The sequence below is a fragment of the Otolemur garnettii genome, unplaced genomic scaffold (genome assembly GCF_000181295.1).
Source record: "Otolemur garnettii isolate 467f Iridium unplaced genomic scaffold, OtoGar3 scaffold00330, whole genome shotgun sequence".
In the NCBI taxonomy this organism is placed as follows: domain Eukaryota; kingdom Metazoa; phylum Chordata; class Mammalia; order Primates; family Galagidae; genus Otolemur; species Otolemur garnettii.
The window spans coordinates 81425-105719 of record NW_003852725.1 but is presented as its reverse complement, the minus strand read 5'-3'; the positions used below and the strand labels follow the sequence as shown (position 1 = coordinate 105719).

General features: G+C 40.7%; 1 protein-coding gene across 1 annotated transcript in view; it reads left to right on the top strand.

The window, feature by feature from the left end:
- Positions 1–6729: 6729 nt before the first annotated feature.
- The window catches only part of LOC111722723 (zinc finger protein 708-like), a 35826-nt gene continuing 18260 nt past the window's right edge, over positions 6730–24295 (top strand). Inside the window, exons 1-2 of the mRNA XM_023509063.1 lie at positions 6730–6838; positions 22346–22472. Coding sequence (XP_023364831.1) covers positions 6809–6838; positions 22346–22472 — 157 coding nt within the window. The 5' untranslated portion in view covers positions 6730–6808. The remainder of the gene's footprint in view (positions 6839–22345; positions 22473–24295) is intronic.

The following is a 24295-nucleotide window of genomic DNA, read 5'->3' as shown; positions in this document are numbered from 1 at the left end:
CATCCATGTTGCAGTGTATTTAATTTATTTATTTTCAGACAGAGTCTCACTTTGTTGCCTTCAATAGAGTGCTTTGGCGTCATAGCTCGCAGCAACCTCCAACTCCTGGGCTTAAGTTATTCTGTTGCCTCAACCTCCCGAGTAGCTGGGACTACAGGCATGTTATTCTGTTGCTTCAGCCTCCCAAGTAGCTGCCACAATAGCCGGCTATTTCTAGAGATAAGGTCTCACTTTTGCTCAGGCTGATCTTGAACCTGTGAGCTCAGGTTATCCACCGCCCTGGCTTCCCAGAGTGCTAGGATTACAGCTGTGAGCCGCTGAGCCCAGCCTTTACCTTGCATTGTATTTTAGAATTTTGTGCATATGTAGGGATTATTTTTACTACAATTTAAAACTGTATTTATTTTTGAGACAGAATCTCATTTTGTCAATCTTGGTAGAGTACGGTGGCATCATAGCTCACAGCAACTTCAAACCCTTGGGCTCCAGTGATCCTTTGCCTCAGCTTCCCAAGTAGCTGGTACTACAGGCGCCTGCCACAGTGAACGGCTAGTTTTTAGAGACAAGGTCTTGCTCTTGCTCAGGCTGGTCTCAAACTACTGAGCTCAAGCAATCCACCTGTTTCAGCCTCCCAGAGTGCTAGGCACAGTTTAAAAGTTTTAAACAGGAATTTGGTACACTGGAAAAGTCAAGTGATCATTAACTTTATTTTCAGAGCTCATGGTAAAAACTTCGGAAGCTAGAAAAAGAAACGGAGCACTGATACATAAACACATGGATAAGCCTGGAAACATTTCACTCAGTGAAGGAAGCCAGTTATAAAAGGCTACCTGGTTTATAATCCTATTTCTGTGAAATATCCAGATAGGCAGATTCTATAGGCAGAATGCTGATTGGATGTTCCTATGAGATAGGGAAAGCCCAACTGTGAACTGACCATTTAATTGGTACAGTTGAGATGTCTCTTTCTCAGGCAAGGGAAGTGTTCTGAATTAGGGGGGATGGTTGCACAGCTTTGTGAATTCACCAAAAAAAAAAAACTGAATTGACACTATTCAAAGGGCAAATTTTTATGGTATGTAAATCGTAGGTCAAAGGGAGAGAGAGTCAGAGACAGACATAAAGAGGCTGTTGACGTAAGGCCACAGGTCTCATTCTGGGTGCCCCATTTGCTTTCCAAGCTGTTCACGTCTGTGGAGATAATTGCAGGTCAGCCAAATGAAAGCAAAGAGCTTCCCATGTGTTGCAAGAGAGCTGGCTCTACCACCACCATCACTGGCAACACCACTTGCTTGCCTCTGGCAGATCCTTAAGCTGATGGAAAAGAGGTTGATGTGTGGGGGAGGAAAGCGGAAGAGGGTCCTGATGGGAGGGCGCTGTCGCTTGTGGAAGCTGAAGGTGGGCTGACTAGGAAGGGGCACCCTACCTGATGGGCGAGGGGGTGTGTGTTTAGCTGTCCCTGGTCCATTAATGCTAAGGTGGAAACAGCCACAAATGAGGGAGGCTGTCATTGCTGTCCTGACCATTTGGGACTGATGACTTCAGAGGTGTGGGGATTCAGGCTCTCCAGGCTGTTTGGTGAAAATGGTTGCCGTGTGAAAGCCTTGCCAGGCTGGACGTAGAAAAGCTCATCCTTGGGAAACTCTCCTTAGTCATCTTCAGTCAAACCAATAATTTTTTGTAGTAGAGAATCTGTGTTGACTTTATAACAATTACAACAATAGCTAGTGATTGTACTTATGCAATTTTGTATTCATGTTTATATATTTATAATTATGAGAAATTTATAAATAACATACACTAAATTAGTAATAATTGTTTATATTTATAATAATAGTTGTTATTACTGCTACCATTAGTAAAAATTTCAGTACCTATCAACACACACTACAGCTCACACACAACACCTCAGCCCCTATACAGTACTCAAAGAAACAATCTCAAATGTCACATTAGCTTTGGGGTCATGCCTTCCCCCAACCCTTTCCCATGCCCATTACCCATCCCCAGTTCCACCATGCAACATGACAGGCAGGCGTGATCATCCCAGGTCATTAGCAGGGCTTGCTAGAGGACACAAAATAGCTCCTCCAGTTTCTCCTGAGGTTGAGTTTCTCAGGCAGGCTGTGGGTGCGAGTGAAACCCTGGAGAGCTTCTGCCTTTTATTTCATTGTGGCACAACTCTGAGGTCTGAAGGAGGCCCTAGAAATGTTTTGTTTTTCTTAAGGGCCTGAGCCAGAGACATCTGGTGTGTGAGGTAGAAAGATGAGAGAAACATACACACATTTACATGTCCTCAGCTGGGACTTGGAAAAATTCTCAGAGGCACGTGCTGAGCCCCTCAGAACTTTATTTATTTATTTATTCTAAAGTATTTTATTTTGTACAATTAAAATGTATCTTGAGGCATAACAAAACATTTAAGAGCTTATTGAGTAAAAAGCAATTCATGTATGGGAGAAAAACCAAAATGAAAAAGGATTAGTGTTTTACTGATGAAGCGTCAGAGGCAAGTATTTATTAGAAAAGTGCAGAGAAAATAAAATTATTTGGTTAAAGTTACAAAATTGTTATTGTTACTATTTTTTGGTTTTTATTTTTAGAAAGTCTTGTTACACCTTATACATTTGATGGATATCTCTTATTTGGGGGGGGGCGGGGCTGGATTTGAACCCGCCACCTCCAGCATATGGGGCTGGTGCCTTACCCTTTTGAGTCACAGGGCCACGCAATAACTTTTTTTTTAGACCAAGTCTCACTGTGTTCGGTAGACTGCTGTGGCATGAGCATTAGCTGACAGCAATCTCAAACTCTTGGGCTCAAGTTCAACTAGGTAGCCTCATGGTAGGTGCATGTAGTCCAGCTACTTGGGAGGCTGAGTAAAGAGGACTGCTAAAAATCCAAGAGTTGGAGGTTGCTGTGAGCTGTGATGCCATGGCATTTTACCCAGGGGGACAGAGTGACACTCTGTCTTAACATAATAATAATAGTAGTTATTGGCTGGACAAGGTGGTTCACGCCTGTAATCCCAGCACTCTGGGAGGCGGAAGTGGACAGCTAGATATCTTATGAGCAGCCAGAGAACTAACGAGATCCCTTCTCTAAAAATAGCTGGCTGTTGTAGTGGGCACCTGTAGTCCAACCACTAAGGAAGCTGAGGCAAGAGAATCTCTTGAGCCCAAGAATTTGAGGTTATTATGAGCTATGACACTATGTCACTCTACTGAGGGTGACAAAATAAGACGCTGTCTGAAAATAATAATAATAGCAATTGCTATTATTGGAGATACTCATAGTGAGACTACAGGTGACACTGCAACATTTTCAAAGCAGAAATTGCTGAAGGCCTTGCCTTTTTTTCTCTGCTGTCTGAAACCATCGTGTCACTCAGTAATATACAAAATTTACATTTAAGGTGACCTAAATATTGTATTTGATCTCAAATAGATTCTGTCAGTCTCTTTCAAGCTACCTAGAATTTTTCAGAGTAAACATGGGAATAACCAGAATTAGCAAGAAAGAAATGCAAGAAGTTTCTCTGGTCTTGCATGACATTAAAACAGATTCAAACCTTCTATAATTAAGGTAGTATAGTGTTAAAGCAGTGTTTTTTGACCTTTTTTAAAATATCCTGGCACACTTCAACATATAGTGAAACTTTTATGGCATATTTAAGTTATATTCACCACCAAATAAAATTAAAAAGAAAGAATATACTGATTGTGCTTTGAACTTCTTTCAAAAGTAATTTAATTAAAATTTTGTTAAAATTTTCATGGCACCCCTAAGATCCTCTGACAGCACAGTGCTCCAGCAGCACAGCAGTTGAAAATGGCTGGGAACATAAACAGGCAAGCACTCTGGGACAGCAGAAAATTCAACAATCCCATCAAGTGGATAAAAAAGTTATACAATAAAAACAAAGGGGAACCTTTTATCAATGCTGCATGTTTGAGAACAGGATAGTTCTATAAAAATTATGGGAATAAATTTGTTCATCATGTGCTAGAATAAGATGAAGGGTAAAGAAGAAATATAAATGGCAAAAAGTTTAAAACCTGCAAATAGGAGAAGAAAACATTGGTAAATATTACTATAAGCTGTGAGAATAAATCTGGCTTTTTAAAATGAAGAAATGTTAGTGAAATTAAGATTAACCAAGGACATGATACAAAACCATAATATTTTGCATGGTAGGAGTTGCTATAAATTAAAAAGAATATGCTAAACAGAACATCTATTTGCAAGTTATGTGAAAGACGAAAGCAATCATTCCTGTGTCTTCCCCAAAAAATCATAAATTTCTCTAAACATGGTCTCATGGCACAAGGACACAGGAGGACAAGTGAAGAGTCCCTCACTGACCCAAGACGGGACAGTTTTAACTTGAAAATAGATATAACTGCAGCACATGGAGTCCTATCAAATACACAAGAAATACTGCAAGGAAAAGTATTATCTACATGTTTCTGTTTTTGTTTGGAAGGCCATGTCATCATTGTTGTGACAGTGACTAAGCAAAAGAATCCAGTTTTTATCCTTTCCTGTTAGGTTAGATGTGAATGTAATAAAGAGCTCAGGAGAAAATGCAATTCTTTCTAGAGAATAAGAACTAGTATATGCAGAGGGTATGCTAGAGTTAGAAAACTGCTATTTTGCAATCCTCAGTAAAATTAGGAAAATAGTAATCAATAAATGATAATAAGTTACAAGAAAGAAACAGGTAGCTATCCCATGCACCCACTCATCAATCTTAAATGTATTGAAAAGTAGAATAATCAGGTATACACATTTAAGTGTACTGTCTTCATTGGGATGTTCTGGAAGTGTAAAATGCAATGTGATTTTGAAAGATATAGTCCACAAACTACTGTATTAATATAGATCACATATTGAAATAATAAATTTAGTGAATAAATTATAATCAATTTTATGTGTTAATTTTTCTTTTCTTTGATGTTGCTATCAGAAAATTTAAAATGACACTCACAGGGCTCTTTAATTCTAGCAGGCATTGGTGCCTGAGAAGATTGGCTGCTCCCTTTTCAAAACTCAGGCTGCTTCCTTAAGAAAACAAGAGTCCATGAAGATTATAAAATCGGAATTATTTATTTATTTATTTTGTAGAGACAGAGTTTCATTTTATTGCCCTTGGTTGAGTGCTGTGCATCACACAGCTCACAGCAACCTCCAACTCCTGGGTTTAGGTGATTCTCTTGCCTCAGCCTCCCAAGTAGCTGGGACTACAGTAGCCTGCCACAACACCACTTTTTGTTGTTGTTGTTATTGCAGTTTGGCCAGGGCTGAGTTTGAACCTGCGATGCTTGGTATATGGGGCCAAGGCTCTACCCACAGAGCCACAGGAGTTGCCCTGGAATTATTTATTATTAAGTGATTTAGAGACAGGGTCTTGCAGACTAGAGTGCAGTGTTCTGATCACAGGTCACTGCAGCTTCCAACTCAAAGGCTCAAGTGATCATCCTTTCATAGCCTCCTAAATGAGAAGTTCTAGCATAGAACTGGGTTGAGGGTCCACAAGAAAGGAGAGGAGGCCAGTCCAGGAACAAGGAAAGGATTTATTAGAAGGGGAAAGAAAATGGAGACTGACCAGGTGTGAGCTCAGCTAGCACAGTTACAAAAGCCCTCTCAGTATACCTGGAGAGGGACTGAGAGCCCAGATGACCGCCTGGGGCTCTTCTCCAGTGCTGGAGGAGATCAGGACTATGTGTGTACTTCCAGGTCAGCCTATGGGTAGCATGTTTCCAGGAACTCTGGCCTCAAGCCACTTCAGGACTCTGGGGAGGGGATTTTTCATTTCTGACCTGATTTTCTAAAATTGCTGCACTCCTGTCACGATTTTGAGATTTCTTTCCCACGATGAGTAGCTGAGAGTACAGGTATGGACCACCATACCTGGCTTTTAAAAACAACTTTTGTAGTGGCCAAGGTGGGAGGATGGCTTGAGCTCATGAGTTAGAGATCAACCTGAGTAAGATCAAGACCCATCTCTACTAAAAATAGAAAAATTAGTCAGGGATACTGGGTAGTTCCTGTAGTCCCATCTGCTGTGGAGACTGAGGCATGTGGATCACTTGAACCTAGGGGTCTGACCTTGCCGTGAGGGAGGCTGATGCTACACCACTCCAGCCTGGGCAACGGAGTGAGACTCTTGTCTTTATTTTAATTATTTATTTATTTATTTAGTAGACATGGGACTCTTGTTATGTTGGCCAGGCTGGTCTCAACTTACTGGCTTCAAGGGACCCTTTTGCCTTGGCCTCCTAAAGTGCTAGAATTAGAAGCATGAGCCACCATGCACGACCCCAAACCTGAAATTTAAAAATATTTATCATAGTGTTGAATACTATTTGTGTTGTTCATTATGGATATAACATCATATACAGGGTTAAATGCCAATGGCCTCCTAGCTGTGACAACTTCCTGTGAGGAGAGAAAACACTGGTTGCAGCTTTAAATGCGTGGGATTTTCATTAGCTCAGAGGAATGGGGCGGGGGGCTGATGGCTCTGACCAATCAGGAGCGCTGATTTTTATTAGCTCAGAAGAATGAGGGGAGGGGGCTGATGGCTCTAACCAATCAGGAGCACTGGTGTGAAACTGTCCAAATGAGGCGTGCAGCGGAAGTGTAAGGGGCGGGTTCTACAACCCGGAACAGCCCTGGACCTTTGCTTCCGGCCGCCAAAGTCAGTCAGTGTTCGCTACTCCCGCCTTCCTCTGTAAGGCCCCGGTGTCTCTTCTCGGTCCGTGTCGCCCGGTGACTCGCAGGTACTGCAAGATCTGTAAGGAGGATGCCGGGGCGACACGGAAGGCAGGAAACGGTGAGCATATTGGACTGGTTTGTCATGGGAAAGTCGAACGTCCAGAAGCGGCTGTGGCGGTCTCGGCCTCCCCTCGTCAGCTCCGAAGCCTGCGGACTCCAGTCCCAGGTGGAGCAGCTTGGCGGTCCGACCCTTCTGGCCACTTGGCACGGCCTCGCCGTGTGCCCAGAACACGGCGTCTCCCCAGATTGTGTGGTAAAGACGGGTGGGTCGTCAGGGAGAATCCTGACTCAGTGGCTGGGTCCGTGAAGTCCCCAGTCTGCCCTCTCCCCAGTTAAAAAATATAGCACAGTTAAAATATTAAGGGGTTCACTAGGGGGCACGGTGATTTATGAGTCAGCAAGCCCCAGCCGTGGTTTGTTTGGGGATCCACAGGAGGGGCTTGAAAGAAAGGGTTTTGTAAAGTGCATGAAGGTAGAAACCTAACTGGATAATTGGTTGGTTATCATTTTGTAGCCTCCTTTTTTTCGGTTATGACACAAGCTATCTTCTGTTTCTGTAATCAGAGGTAAACTGGTAGTTTGTAATGGGTAAGCTTAAATTTTGTTTCTAAGGTAATAATTACCAAAAAATGCATTCGCGGTTGGATTTCAGTATCCTTAGTAGCAATTCAGGGCACAAGAATCAGTTCATTCTAATTGCTCACTATTTATTGATTTTAACACTCCATAGAAAGACCTGTTTCTGTCTCTCTTTTCCAAATGAATAACAAACAGAACCTCACATCCACCACACTGTACCCTTAGAATAACTGTCCTAGGGCTTATAGTAAAACCTTAAATTTCAAGGTTTCCCCCACATTCCTAAATGTCAGCATAAACTCACCAATTCACATTTTCCACTATTTGTGCTTTATAATACTTTTCGGAGAGACAGAGGATTTTAATTGTACATTATTTTTCAGAGAAGTGGACAGGTTTTTTTGTTTTTTTGAGACAAAGTCTATGTTGCCCTTGGTAGAGTGCTGTGGCCCCCAGCTCACAGCAACCTCTAGCTCTTGGGCTTAAGCGATTCTCTTGCCTCAGCCTCCCAAGTAGCTGGGACTATAGGCACCCGCCAGAACTCTTGGTAGTTTTGTTGTTGTAGTTGTCATTGTTATTTGGAAGGCCCAGGGCTAGGTTCAAACCTGTCAGCCCCAGTTTATGTGGCCAGTGCCCTAGCCACTGAGGTACGGGTGCCTAGCTTGGACAGCTCTTAAAATATTTGAATATTTGTGTTTCTGAACATTTCACTTGAGGAAATTCGAGAACATTCACTTGATGCTTTGGTCTAAGAATTCTTTGTGCCTTTTCTCCTTTTTTTTTTTTTTTAATTATTGAGGATTCATTAAGGGTACAAAGATCTAGGTTACACCAATTGTGTTTGTCAGTGTGACAAACACTGCGACTCCCCCACACTCCTCCCTCCTTCCTTCTCTTTGCTCCCCCATCCTCCCCTCTGTGTACTAGGTTATTAATTGTCCTCATATCAAAGTACATTGGATTCTTCTCCATTCTTGTGATGCTTTACTAAGAAGGTGTTCCACCTCCATCCAAGTTAGTACAAAGGATGTATAGTCTCCATCTTTTTTTAGTCGCTGAATAATATTCCATGGTATACATATAACACAGCTTGTTAATTCATTTCTGGATTGGCGGGCATTAAGGTTGTTTCCACATTTTGGCGATTGTAAATTGAGCTGAGATAAACCGTCTAGTGCAAATGTCCATATGACAAAAGGATTTTTTTTTCCTTCTGGGTAGAGATCCTTTCTTCCTTTTTGTATTTCCTAGGCACAAACATCTTACCAGAATGGCCTTGGTTTGAGCGTTGTCTGTAGAAACTTCACAGGGTATTGTGTCCTCAGCCACCCACCTGTCTTTTCCCATTACTGGGTTTCACAACTGTCTGGGGGTGACTCTGAATGTTCACAGTGGCCTTGTCTCTTGGAATGTCTATTCTATATCAGCTCCTGGGTCTTCTCCATGAGGACTTCTTGAGATTTAAAGCTGGCTGGAGCCTATCAGGGGAGCATAAAGACGGCTTCGGGCTGAGAGGAATCTCCTGGTATATCCTTTATCTAAGAAGCTAAGTTATTGAGACATTAACATTTTCTTCCTCCATCCCAGTTTTCATTTTCTGGAGACATGCCAACTGGATGCTGATACTGAGGAAAAAAGGACAAAAGCAATTCCTGTTCTCTAGATTTTTTCACACTTGTGAAGGGAGAAAAAGTATACCAAAGGATAAGCAAAAGAGACCCCAGTAAGGTGGTGCAAGAACCTGGAAAGCAAATTGCACAGTGAGAGCCGTGCAGGGTAGCCTGGGAGAAAGGCCATCCAGTAGTTAAAAGAGCAGGATGGGGCTGGGCAGATTTTCCAGGTGATCGGATGGCTTGATTTGACACTTGAGTCCCTCATGTTTGTGTTTCTGTCAACTCTGCCCTTCACCTAGAAAATACTTGTTCTCTTATTTTAGCTTCATTTTTTCCTTAACTGTAAAATGAATTTTAGCAGTAGAGCTTGAAAGGTAACATAATAAAAAGGGTGCCAAAGAAAGTATACACATTTTAAGAAAGGAAAAAAGTATTAAAATCTTAATACTTAAGTCTCATTTGAGTTCTGCAAATTATAAGAGATACAAGGTACAGTACATAAGATAACAAGTGTTACTGGTATATATCTAATATTAAAATTTTAATACAGTTTTTTTCTTAAAATGTATATCCTTTTTTTTATTTGGCAACCTGTGTGTTTTCAAAGAAACATGAACAACATAGATCTCAGGAAAAAATCTGGTCATGTATTCCACTTAAAAATTCTTGTTTTCCATTTTCTTCCTAGAGCAAGTGTGGTAAGTTAGTCAGGTATGTTATTTATTTGTAGGTGATTTTGGAATTCCAAGAATTAGCTTTGAGAATGCTACCTGGGAAAGAAAATAGGAAACATTTCTTTATCATTTTGGTTGCAGAAAAATAAATACATTTCTACTAGAAAGCAGAGTAATGAAATTGGTAAATGACAAAGCTTTACCAAAACATCCATTCTTCTTTTTTACAGTGTGAAGAATTTGTAACAGCTCATTGTATCTTGTGTAGGAGTTGAAGTTCAATAATAAATTCTGTGAGATAGAATTTGGCAAATCCAAAATGATTTGTTATCATGCAAATCATAATTAAATGCCCTGTTTATTGTCTAAATGAGATAGATTCTTTTGCTTTTCCTGTACAAGTATTTTTTTTTAGTGGCGTACAATTTCTGTGATATTATGCTAAATATATTTCCTTTTTTCCCCCGTGAATTCTGGATTTCAGCTCCTCTAAGCTTTATTTCCTGACTAGAGAAATGATAATATTTTTTGTTACATTATTTGGTCTTTTGTCCTTGAGTTTTGCAGTAGTGTCCACCAATGAACATCAAAGGTAGTCTTTCACTATTTTCAACTCATTCTTTAACACTTGAGCTTATGGTAACAAGGAGATTTTAGAAAAGCCCCTGGTAAGGACTGAATGAGAGGTTGCCAAACGAACTAGCCATGTGTCCAGAGAAATGGAATTTTTAGTCCCACACCCGACCTTCAGAGAGAAGAGAGGGGTATAAAATTAAGTTGCTTACTATGGACCTATGGTTCAATTATTTATTTAAATGAAATGAACCATTCATAAAAACCCAAAGGATGGAGTTTGGAAGCTTCCAGATAGATTAAACACCTGGTAGTTCCTGGAAGGTGGTGAGTCTGACAAGGACATGAACACTCTGTACCTCACCCACTTTCTGAATTTAGATGGATAGTGTTGAAACTGAACTAGGTTTGAGGACATCTAGTTGGTGTCTCCTGCAAAAGTGGTTGCTTATTTGTTGATAGGGATGAGTCCCCCCTCACCTCTAGTCACAGAGGTCTTCTGTGCTTATTTGTTGTGGTCTGAGATTTTGATTTTTTTCTTCTTAGAGTTTCGTTTTTTTCTATAAACAGAAAAACTGAGTTTGAGATATTTTGCTAGCTTCTTTAAATATTGTGTGTTTTTTAACATAAATTTACGTAAAGAACCCTGACTGAAAAGTAGAGGCCTGCATCCAGGGACTCCCAGCTAAGGCCAATCTTGAGCCTGCTACAGGAGGTCATCCAAGGTCCAGTTCTTCAGGGGAGCCTCCCTGCAGGTTTCGCAGCCTGCTCACACCAGCCATGGAAGGAGCACTTTATACATTTTTTGTCATATAATTTCTGTTTTCCCAAGTACCTAAGAATTTTATTTTAGGATATGTGTTTAAGCTTTTTATTTTGTTTGAAAATATGAGTGTACTGAGTGAAATGGTCTGAAGTAGCACAGGTGATTTTTGAAATAAGTTTGTTCTATGCTGAGTTTAAAAAATAATAATACCTATAATGCCACATGGACTCACCATCTAGGTGAATAAATAAGCAGTGGGAAATTCTGGTGTGTCCCCTGGGAGATGATCATACTTCTGATCATTTTTGTTATTCTTTGCAGCTTGACTGTATTTCATAAAGTAGTATTTTTTCGGTTTTGCCTCCTTTGAGTTTTCAGTAACCTAATATTACTATTAATACACTATGAATGGAAAAGAAACCATATTCCCATAGTCTATAAAATAATTTAAGGAGGTTTATTCAGAGCCAACATTGAGGACCATGACCTGGAGCCCACCCGAGAATTCTTGAGCACCTGGACTCATTGTGGTGGGTCACAGCATGGTTGTATACACTTCAGGGAGACAGGGATTACAGGTAAAGTCATAAATCGATCCATGGAGGGCATGTGCCTTCAGTTGGACCCTAAAAGGTGGGACCTCTCAAAGTGGGGCCCACAGATTATGGGTGGGTCAAGCAGTTCAGTTGACAATTGGCTGAACGAGTCAGACTCTGTCTAATAGACCTAGAGCCAGATAAAGGAATGCTTGGGTTTACATAAGGGTCTGTTAATCAGAGACAAACTACAGGACATCTGTCCAGATGCGAGTGGTTTGGTGTGTATATCAGGGACCTGCAGGTATGTCTTGCATGGCCTGAGGCCTGTTAATGAGTCACAAGGGGCATCCCTAAGGAGCAAGGAGGACATGATGAGGCATGTCTGATCTTTCTCATGGCTACCAACTGAGTTTTAGGGGATCCCCTTGACCAAGATGGGGTCCAGTCAGTTATTTGCTAGGGGGGAGCCTTAGGAGTTTTAGTTCATAATCTACCATTAATGTTCTGTAAAGGTGTTTTTATGGTTTCTGTGCCTCCTTTTGTGGCACACATGTTACTGACTTGAGTCAGTAATTACTCCCCTACTGCACTGTTTTTAAAATTTGAGTTGTTTTATGTTTTGGAGTTGGGGTTGAGGTTGCTGATAATGTCATTTTTTGTTTTGTTTTAAAGTTCTGTGACTTTATAAATTTCTCAACTGAAAGAAAGAAAGGCATCTAATATATATTTTTCAATTGTTTCCTTGAGCCATGTTGGAGATGCCTGTTTGGAAGATTCAGATCCAAGCATTCTTGGATGTGAGCTCCATTTGGTCTTTGCTACAAGTTTGTTGGTTTTTGTTTTTGTTTTTATTGAGACAGAGTCTCACTCATTCTAGGGTTGTGTGTATGCCTTGGTGTCATAGCTCACAGCAACCTCAAACTCCTGGGCTCAACTTATTCTCTTGTCTCAGACTCCTGAGTAGCTGGGACTACCAGTGCCTGCCAGAATGCCCAGCTTTTTTTTTTTAAAGAGACAGGCTCTTGCTCAGGCTGGTCTTGAACGCCTGAGCTCAGGCAATCTGCCCACCTTAGCCTCCCAGAGTGCTAGGGTTATAGGTATGAGCCACCTCATCTAGCCTACAGGTTGGTTTTAAAGGCAAAGAGGAGAAAAGAATGGGACCAATAAGGAAGTTGTTTGTTAAGAATTCTCATTGGTTTACTCAAGCATTGATTAGTGATTGGGTGTACATCATTGAACTGTGGTGTGTAGGTTATAGTGTCAAGGATGCCACATGGTTTACACATAGTTACTTGTGGTCTTTGTATCCACATAGTAAGCAGCTTCAAGGGATTATTACTTCCAGGATTAAGCACTTCCAGCGTCAAGAAGTGCAGTGAAACATGACTGCTGAACCCTGCAAATGCCTGGGCCTGATATTTAGAGGAGTCCTACATTCTGCAAATTAAATTCGTGCTCTTTATCCTTTTTGATCAAATTTGTTCTTTTTTGAAAGCATTGGTGATCACAGTGTAAGGCAGGGGTCCTCAAACTTTTTAAACAGGGGGCCAGTTCATTGTCTCTCAGACCGTTGGAGGGCTGGACTATGGGCCCCGGGATGAGTTGGCTGCTAAGCAGGACAGACAGTGGAGGCAAAAACACCTGGTGGGCCGGATAAATGTCCTAGGTGGGCAGCATGTGGCCTGCGGGCCATAGTTTGAAGACGCCTGGTGTAAGGGTTGAGGTGTCCCTCACAACTGAGAGGGCTCATTCCCAGATAGTCTTGTCAGGTGGTGGGGAAAAGACGGTATGTCCAAGTGAGTAATTTTTTGAATGCCCCTAAACAAAATTTAAATGACATCACATAGTGGCAAAAATGAGATTTTAGTCATGTCATTGACATGTATAGCTGCTATCACTGGTTTTATCAATTTCTAGTCTTTAGAATGTTGTGGCTTTAAATTTCTTGGTGAAGTAAAACAGTGGGAAACATATAGCATTAATAATTGGATTAATAAAAAGAGATTGTATGTGAGACATAAAAAGAGAACAAAAAGCAATAACAAAAGCCCTATTTTGTTAGGGTTCAAACTAAAACTATCATGAAGAAAGGTAAATCCAAGTTCTTTAGAAGAACCAAGAGGCTCCTTTTGTAATTTTACCTAGATGAGTTTCTGTGTTATAGCACATATTTATGCATACATTACAGCAACGGGTATTTGCCATCATATACACACACTCTACTTTCCTCATATAAGTTTTGTCATTATGTTATTTCGAATGTTCCATACATTTGCTGTACTGTGGGCATGGTATTGGACTAATCATTTCTACAAAATGTCCTAGATAAAATATTTTGGAACACAGTCAACAAGTAAAAATTCCTTACAACATAAATATTAAATTACCATTGTGTGTTAAGAAATACTTTACATATCATTTAAAAATATTAAATGTCCTCAAAGTACATTTTAAAAATTAGATTGTTCCAATTTGCCTTAAGCAATTCACTTTTAAGAGGTATCTAAACATAAATAATAAAAAAGGACATATCTTCTAATTCAATTCACAAAAAGCATATACACATAAACTAAGCAAAAACAACAGAATTAGATTTTTAAATGCTGCTCTAATCTGATGATTACATCACACGAATCACCACATCCTTTGTGTATCATCACATATATATCATGGTGTCCTTGTTAAAGGCTTCCATTCATTTGCACCACGTTACTGAACCATGCTCCGTTGTTGCACATTTATTTATTTTCAAACAAAGCTATGATGAAAACACCTCTATTGTCATATTGCAATAATTTCCCATCATATGTCCTGAGAGAAACCCTTCTCAAAAGAGACTATTTTGTGTGCTCACGCTTACCACATTAAGTCAGGTGTCTCCAGTGAGGGACATTTGGGAAACCTAGGACACATGGCTGCCTGTGAATCTCACCTAGTGTTGGTCAGCCAGGGCCTGGGGTAGAAGAAGGTGTTTTTAAAAAGAAAAAGTCATCCTGCACATGAGCTTTTACGCCACAAATTGTCCTGTTAGTCCATGTCTTTTTCCGCTGGGACTGATGACTTAGGAAGCCTACCTAATAATCAAAAAGGCTGGGTGCAATGGCTCACACCTGTAATCCTAGTACTCCTCGAGGTCGAGGGAGGTGGATTACTTGAGCTCAGGATTTCCAGACCAACCTGAGCAAGACCAAGCCCACCCCAACTCCCATCCCTACCCCTCCATCTTTACTACAAACAGAAAAATTAGCCAGGTGTTGTGGTGGGTGCCTGTAGTTTCAGCTACTTGTGAGGCAGAGGTAAGAAGATCACTTGAGCCCAGTAGTTTGGGGCTGTTGTGAGGTATGATGCCAGGGCACTCTAGCCTGGAGAAACAGAGTAAGACTTTGTTTCAAAATCATCCTCATCATCATCCAAAAGGTAAGAATCTAGTTTAAAGAGAGTATTTGTGTGCAGTGGTTGAGGATGATCACCCAGCAGCACACAGTCAAGTTGCCTTGTATATAAGCTCCTGCTAGCCGCAGTTATAGGTCAGTTTTTATGGGAAAAAGAGAACAGGCAGTTTCTAAGTTGTTAACCAAGAACTTACATTAAAATTACATAAGTTATTGTTTGGCTATACATTTTTTTTAATCCCAAATTTTAGCTATGTGAAGTTAATGACTGAGGCAGGTAGTCTGGAACATGTCTTTAAACAGTTGTCCCCAGGCATGAGTTAGGACTTTAGGAGAAGTCATGTAGTCAGATCTCTCTGGGCCTAATGAGTGTTCTCTACCTCACCTTGTTGAGAAAGCTCTGAGGTACACAGAGAAAATGTGTTCTGAAGGCAGACCCCTCCTTACACCCTGCTGCCACTGTGTGATTCCTGTCCACTGACACACAAGCACTAGGTAATGACAAGGCCACTCCCCTTCAGGGGAAGGACCCAAGCTCAGGGATTGCACACACAGCACAACTGCTCCTGAAGCTTACCACCAAAACCCCACACAAGTACCTAGATGACTCCTGGATTAATCCCTCCCTCAACACTGAATGTGTATCAGGAACCTGATCAATACCTCCAGCATCATAGGCTCTGACCACTCAGTCATAATCTCATCTCCTATATGGACAAAGGAATAAGACATAGCCCCACCTGAGATTGTATCTGTTGCAAAAACAAATCCTTCCACCACCACTGCACTGACCTGCAACCATGCTTCCTTGATAACTCCTTTTCTGTTCTGCCTTTTTTTCTGTAAACCTTCTTTTTATCCATTCAGTGTGTCTGAGGTCACCACAGCAGTGCCTGAAGACAGTCCATCTTGTGTTTCAGTTGTCCATGAAGATCATGACCCTAGATCTGGTTGGGGTAAGGGCCAATGCAAATTAGCAATTTGAGACATAATTCTCAAAATTGAAAATAAGGGAAGAGATTTTGGGCCCCTCCTCTTAAACTGTTCAATTTAGAAAATTTATTCTGCAATTTTTTTCTATGTCTCTTGAAAATATATGTAAATTATTTTAACAGCTAACCTGAGAACTATTGCTTTGATATTTAAGAAGCCAGAAAGATAAAGCCCTATGGAACAATTTCTGTAGAAAAGTAGGAGACCACCTTTGGCAGGCACATTTGCAATGTAGTTGCAAATCTACATTTTGTTATGAAGACAAGGAAAATATATTTTTACTCTGAATATAGCCAATTCAAATTTCCTTTGAATATACCAAAAGAAGCTAGCCTCCCCCAATTACCAGGTGAATTTAAGATTTTCATGTATAGCAAGGTTTACTGTCAAATTTTTTACTTTGTTTTTACAGTCTCTTAGCAGATTTCCTGTGATTTACATCATATTCTTGTTTACTCATATATAAAGGAGTTTTCTTTTTATTCGGTCATCACTGTCAGTTTTTGGTGGACTGGAGATGATTTTCTTGTTTCTGATATAGTGTTCAGATTTTCCTGACATGATACAAATACATAAACTCTGGGAGTTGGAAGTTGGAAGATCCTTGCACTCAGGAATTGGAGATGACCTAAGCAAGAGCTGAACCCCATCTTTACTAAAAATAGAAAAATCAGCTGGGCATGGTGGAAGGTGCCTGTAATCTTAGCTGCTTGGGAGGCTGAGGAAGAAGGATCTCTTGAACCCAGGAATTTCAGGTCCAGTGGGCTGTTACCATCTGTGAGGAGTTCCTGGTGTGAACAAATCTGGTGGCAGAATCTGTAAACAAGCAGTTCAGCATTAGAGGACAGGGCCAGAAAAATATCCATTGCTGTGACTGCAACAGTACCATTACGCTGTGTTACTGGGTATTAGGGTATTTTTGTCCTTCCTGTTACCCCAGTGTTAGCTGATCATGGACAGGTAATAGCTCACAGCTGATCTAGGCTCTCTTGTGACCCACACTTCAGCCTGAGGTCTCCTGCCTGAATCACCTTGTGGGCATCAGTCTTGTGTCACTAGGGACTCTATTACCAGGACCTAGGAGACTTTGAAATATTGGAGATGTCCTGTACAGACTGGGCTCAGGCTGGCAACAGGGTTTAGTCCTGATTCTATCTCAAAGGAAGAGAAATGTTTGGACCAGGGTTTGTTTGTTTCTCCCCTCAAAAGGGAAATGTCCTTGGTTCGTGCCTAAATGGGGGTTGCTCCAATGTCTTGGTGCTTGGGTGAAGGAGGAGATCTGGAGATGCAAACTCATAGGTAAATCAGTTGGCTTCCTTTCACTTGGCCATGAGAACAGCACATGAAGCAGTTGTGTCTTCAGTGTCCAGAAACTTTCAGTCTAGAAAAAGTATATAAATGTTTGTGCTCAGTGTCCTGTGTTCAGTACCAAGAAGAGAGGTGTACAGGGGAATTGGGCCTTCTTTGAACTACTCCTGTGTACTGTGAGTGCTGATGTCACCATGGAATAGCAACTTATGGACGGAAGAGATATTACTATTATTATGATTATTGTGTCTAATGCCTTCACATTGTTAAGAAGAGATACAGTAAAACCTCTGTAAGTTGACCACACAATGGCCTGTGACAAACTGGTCACTGTACAGAGGTGGTCGACATAAGGAAATAGGCCTGCTTCACTGATACGTACGGTTTGTGCGTGTCTGGTCTTTGAAATTAGATAAACTTTAAAAGGTGGTCAAGTATGGAGGTTCTACTGGATTATAATTTTCCCTGAAAACCCTATGTGTTTGGGTTATTTGTTAGTGTATGTTAAAAAATAGATTATAGAGTTTAAACAGTTAAAATCAAATAAGCTCTGAGAATATTTCTCTTGGGCAAGCTTAAGAAAGAGTTGAAAACAAATAAGGAGAGATGTGAAGCCTTAGGCACACTCCCTGCCCCAGGCCTGTCCTGATCCACGCTCTTCTGAACCTGACCCAAGTGTGACCCCAACCTGACCTCTTTTATCAGAGAACTGACTAGTAGAAATTAGACTTTTGGATGGCTTTTCCTGTTGTCTTTCCAAAGCTATTACTCCCAAGTTTTTAAAACACAAAAGCAGGTAAATGGGAAGAAATGACTCTGTATTTGGGGGCCTTATTTTTCTCTGATTAAAACTTGCCTTACTAGAGACACCTACCTAGCAATCTGTTTTGTATTCCTGAATATCCAGTACTTGCTCTACAAGTTATACAAAGGTAAATATTAATATAAACACAATTAAAAATCTCTCTGACGTATACTTCACCATTTCTTGTATTGCTCCTACTTTTCTGCATTTATCTTTTATATAATTTCTTGCAGTCAGTGATAAGAAAACAAAAGAGAAATATAAAGACTGGACCTTTCATCTGAATTCTGTGCAGAATTAAGGGACATTTAGTAGCAGACTTCAATGGTATTGTGAAGATTAATTCTCACACTGTGATGTCCCAGCATGGTGCTCTGTGACATGCTTGTGAACGCATGGCCCCTGCTCGGTAGACACTACATTAGAACATGTATATGCTGTTTACTACAGACTCTCTCAGACCTTGCTGTCTTGAAATGGCCAGAAAAGAATGTCATCTTTCAGGAAAGTATTCATGTTATGATGAGAGTGTTGGGTGTGAGGGACTTTGTACGCTGTGCCTGCTGTCCATAGCTGAATCCTCTTGATAATGGATCTGGAGAGAGCATCATCTACATTTGAGAGACTTTTTACAGATGCCACTTCAAAGACCCCTTCCAAACCTGCAGAAGCCCTTGAGTTAAATTGAGGTACAGAGTCACAAATATTTTATGTGCACAGCAAAGCTTGAGGGACAAGAATCAGTTAAGAGGTTCTCGGCCCAGGCTTCTAGTGGGTATCAGTTGGTAGTTGACCAATTAGAAGACATTTCATCACTTGTGACCTTCCCCGCACATTGTTTTCTATGACTAAATTCAGATTGTGGCAGGGTGTGGTGGCTCATAACTGTAATCCTTGCACTCTGGAAGGTCAAGGCAGAAGGTTTGCTTGAAGTCAGGAGTTCAAGACCAGATAGCACAAGAGTAAGACCCCTGTCTCTACTAAAAATAGAAAAACTGAGGCCAGAGGACTGCTTGAGCCCAAGAGTTGGAGGTTGCTGTGAATCGTGATGATGCGTGGCCCTCTATCCAAGGTGACAGCATGAGACTCTTGTCTCAAAAAAAAAGAAAAAAATCAGATCATAATTTAATTTTCCCTACTCTTATCACAGTGGTGATTGTGGTCCATCTGTGTTTATTAACATCTGATAACCTATTTGTCCCAATACATTCACTCGTTTAAGGTGCTCTTTGCAGTACTCCTTTGCTATAAAGTTCATTATTTTTCTCTCTGCCATTAATGCTATCTTGGGGGGAAAATCAGTAAGTAGCTGGGACTACCAGTGCCTGCCACAGTGCCCAGCTATTTTTTGTGTTGTTGTTATTGTTGCAGTTGTCATTGTTGTTTAGCTGGCCCAGGCTGGGTTTGAACCCGCCTGCCTCAGTGTATGTGGCCGGCTCCCTAACCACTGAGCTACAGGCACCAAGCCAAAAAATTATTGACAGTTTAATAACCAGAATCCACAGAGAACTCGAACATATTAGCAAGAAAATAACAAGGGATGCCATCTCAGGGTAGGCAAGGGAGTTGAAGAGAAACTTCTCTGAAGAAGACAGGCGCACGGCCTACTGACATATGAAAAAATACTCATCATCCTTGATCATCAGAGAAATGCAAATCAAAACTACTTTGAGATATCATCTAACTCCAGTAATATTAGCCCACATCACAAAAGTCCCAAAACCAGAGATGTTGGTGTGGATGTGGAGAAAAGGGAACACTTCTACACTGCTGGTGAGAATGCGAACTAATACATTCCTTTTGGAAAGATGTTTGGTGAACGCTTAGGGATCTAAAAATAGACCTGCCATTTGATCCTATAATTCCTCTACTAGGTATATATACTAGGTATATATCCAGAAGACCAAAAATCACATTATAACCAAGATATTTGTACCAGAATGTTTATTGCAGCCTAATTCATAATTGCTAAATCATAGAAGAAGCCCAAGTGCCCATCAACCCATGAATGGATTAATAAATTGTGGTATATGTGCACCTTGGAATATTATGTAGCCTTAAAGAAAAATGGAGACTTTACCTCTTTCATGTTTACATGGATAGAGCTGGAACATATTCTTCTTAGCAAAGTATCTTAAGAATGGAAGAAAAAGTATCCAGTGTACTCAGCTCTACTATGAAGCCAATTTATAGATTCTTATGAAAGCTGTAACCCAATTGTAGCCCAAGAAGAAGGGGAGAGGGAGGGGAGGGGAGGGGGGAGGATAGGTAGAGAGAGGGTAATTGGTGGGGGCACACCTTTGGTGCATCTTACAGGGGTACATGTGAAATTACTAGGTGTAGAATAGAAATGTCTTAACACAATAACTAAGAAAATGCCATGAAGGCTATGTTAACCAGTTTGATGAAAATATTTCAAATTGTGTATAAAACCAGTACATTGAACCCCATGATTGCATTAATGTACACAGCTACGATTTAATTTAAAAAATTAATGACAGATTAATAATTTTTTATAATTACATATTAGTGTTTACAGAAGAATGTACTTAATTCTTTTTGAGGAAAAGGAAAGTTTATTAATTAGCTGGCAAATGAGTAGGCTGCCAGACTCCTATCTCCAAGTATATTATTTCCTACTCTATTACTTATAATGTGTAGTTAAAATTTCTATGCATTTTTTTCTCTTTTTGAGACAGAGTCTCAGTTTATTGCCTTTGGTAGAGTGCTGTGGCATCATAGCCTCAAACTCTTGGGCTCAGTTGATCCTCTTTCCTAAGGCTCCCAAGTAGGTGCTTCCAGAACAACTGGCTAGTTTTAGAGATAGGGGTCTCTCTCTTGCTCAGGCTGGTCTCAAACTCAAGACCTCAAGCAAACCATTCACATCAGCCTCCCAGAGTGCTAGGATTATGGGGGGTGGGGAGGGGGATGTTGAGCAACCGTGCCCAGACAGTTTCTATGTATTTGTGTGCATAAAATGTAAGCATTATTTGATCAACTTAGTGTTGCTGCCTTCTTCACTTGTTTTCATTACTCTTCACAGTTATAAAATCTGCTCTGAATATTCAGTTCAGATTGTATCAGTACATTGGTGGCCTGTATGTCCCTTTGAGATAAACTCTAAGTCAGAGAAACTGGGTAAACCAAAAGCTCTGCTGTTTACTAGAAATGGACAAAATACTCTCATAAAAGAATAAGACTATTTTTTCATTAGTTTTTTTTATAATTTCAAGCAAGAACACATGACAAACTGCTAGAATGACATCTAATATATAGTAAATGTTCAGAAAATTGGTGTACTTCTTGCTGTTATGTCATAATCTATATATTTCATAAACTCTCAATTACGTGTCATGCATGAATTCTTCTCTCAGTGCTCTACTTCTCTGCTATTCAGAAGTGTGGCTTTAAGACCTGAGGCACTGGTATCACTGCCAAGCGTTTTATTTTTTTTTTTGAGTCAGAGGCTCAAGCTATCCCCCTGGGTAGAGTGCTGTGGTATCACAGCTCACAGCAACCTCTAACTCCTGGGCTCAAGCGAGTCTTCTCCCTCAGCCTCCCAAGTAGCTGGGACCACAGGTGCCTGCCACAACGCCCAACTGTTTTTTGGTTGCAGCCGTCATTGTTGTTTTGGTGGGCCCCGGGCTGGATTCAAACTCGCCACCTTAGGTGTATGTGGCTGGCGCCTTAGCCACTTGAGCCACAGGCGCCAAGCCAAGCTTTTTAGAAATACTGAATGTCAGGCCTTACCCAGCTCTCCATCCTGGATTAAAATATGCATTGGAACAAATCTCCAGTTCATTGTCACACCAAATAAAATTTGAGAAGTATTCTTCTGAATCACCATGACTTTCCCATTTGAGGACTAGACACAACTGATTCTATTTGATGTAAATATAGCACTCAAAAATAATGTATTTCTGTGGTGATGCTTTTTTAAATATTTATATTTTATGTAAGCATAGTATCTATGCTAACTTTGTGAATCTTATGTTTTAATTTCCACACGGGTAGAGAATCCCTTAAGGAATATTAGTGTCTTTAAATTTATCTTCTTGAACTCAGATCACTCAAATGGGTCAGAGCCAGGACTCTTAATTCTCTCATTTTATCTTGGGTCAAATTAAGAACTTTGCCTATGGCCACTTGGTCATAATTAATTAATGGATTTATTTATTTATTTATTTTTGATTTGTTGCAGAACCGTTGACATTCAGTTATGTGGCCACAGAATTGTCTCTGGAGAGTTGGAAATACCTGAGCACTAAGAACTCTGCCTAGGGCTACATAGTCATTCTGGTTTTTAATTTATTTTTGTTTCAGGAACTATTGACATTCAGGGATGTGGGCATAGAATTCTCTCCAGAGGAGTGGGAATACCTGGACCCTGCTCAGCGGCATTTGTATAGGGATGTGATGTCAGAGATCTCCAGACACCTGGACTTTGTAGGTGAGAATAACCGACCTCCAAAATTTTTAATCTACCAGAAGAGTTTTATTTCTTTCCTTTGCAGAATGTGTTTGGGAGCTTGTGCTTTGCATAAATCCCATTTTCAGGAATAAAAATGGGGACTTGTTAATATACAAAAGAATCTTTATATTGACCTCATTATATACCTTTCTTGTGATGATTTTCAAATTTCACTCTAATTTCCTGGTAATTCTAGATATTTAGTGATATGAAATATGTTGTCTACACCTTAAAATCTAATTCCTCCTTTTTATTAAATAAACTAATTAAAGATAGAGTCTCACTCTGTGGCCAGAGTGCTGTGGCAGCATAGCTCACAGCAGCCTCAAAGGCCTGGGCTTTAATAATCCGGGCCTTCAGAGTAGCTGGGACTATTAGTAACTGGCACCCACCCCAACACTCTAGCTTGTTTTTCTGGGGTTTTTTTTATTTTTTATTTTTTTGAGACAGAGTCTCATTTGTCGCTCTTGGTAGAGTACCCTGGCGTCATAGCTCACAGCAACCTCAAACTCTTGGGTTCAAGTGATTCTCTTGTCTCAGCCTCTTGAGTAGCTGGGACTACAGGCACCCGCCACAACACCTGCCTACTTTTAGAGATGGGGTCTCTTGCTCAGGCTGGTTTTGAACCTGTAAGCTCAGTAATCCACCCACCTCAGAGTGCTAAGATTACAGGCATGAGCCACTGCACCCAGCCTAGTTTCTCTATTTTTAGTGGAGACTCAGTCTCACACTTGCTCAGGCTGATCTTAAACTCCTGAGCTCAAGCAATCCATTTGCCTCTGCCTCCCAGAATGCTAGAATTACAGGTGTGAGCCAGTGCACCCAGCCTTCATTTTTTTTATTTTTCTTACTTGAAAGTGAAGTACAGAATCCACAAATCTAAAATGCTTCTTGAATATTCTACAGGGGCTGTCAGAAAATAGTATAGTAGAACTTCTATAATTGACCTCTTCCCTATATTGACCACCTCCTTAAGTTGACCTAGTTTGCATAGGTGGGACATGTACCACATAATACCTATGAATACAGTAGGCCTAGTTCTTACGTTGATCTCCTTCACATGTTCCCCAGCCTGTTACTCCCATGGGTAGTCAACCTAAAGAGGTTCTGTTGTATTTAGGAAAATAATTTTTTAGAATCTTCAGTAACATTCTGTCTTTTAGGCCAGCCATGATGGCGCGTGCCTATAATCCTAGCACACTGGGAGGCCAAGGTGAGTGGATTGCCTGAGCTCAGGAGTTTGAGATCAGCCTGAGCAAGAGAGAGAGCCTGCCTCTAAAAAATAGCCAGGCGTTGGGTGGCACCTGTGGCTGAAAGGAGTAGGGCGCCAGCCCCATATACCTACCAGAGGTGGTGGGTTCAAAGCTGGCCCCGGCCAAAAACTGCAAAAAAAAAAAAAATTGCCAGGCGCTGTGGCAGGTGCTTTTGTAGTCCCAGCTACTTGGGAGACTGAGGCAAGAGGATGATTTGAGCCCAAGAGTTTGAGGTTACTGTGAGCTATCAAGTCACAGCACTTGTTCCAGGGCAACAAAGTGACACTATCTCAATAAAAACATAAACAAAAAACCATTCTCTCTTCTCTCCTGAGTATGATAACAAGTTGAAAATTGAAAATTTATTTGTCCTTTTCTAATAAAGTAGAACTTGCTGTCTCTGAGATAGACCTGGTCACTTTCTAAAACAAATCCAAACACGCAGATAGATGGGAATGAATGAAGCAGGTGACACAGGTGATAGGTCCAAAGATCAAGGAAGAAGCCAGACCGTAGGGTGTGGATTAAGAAGCTCTGACACAAGGAAAT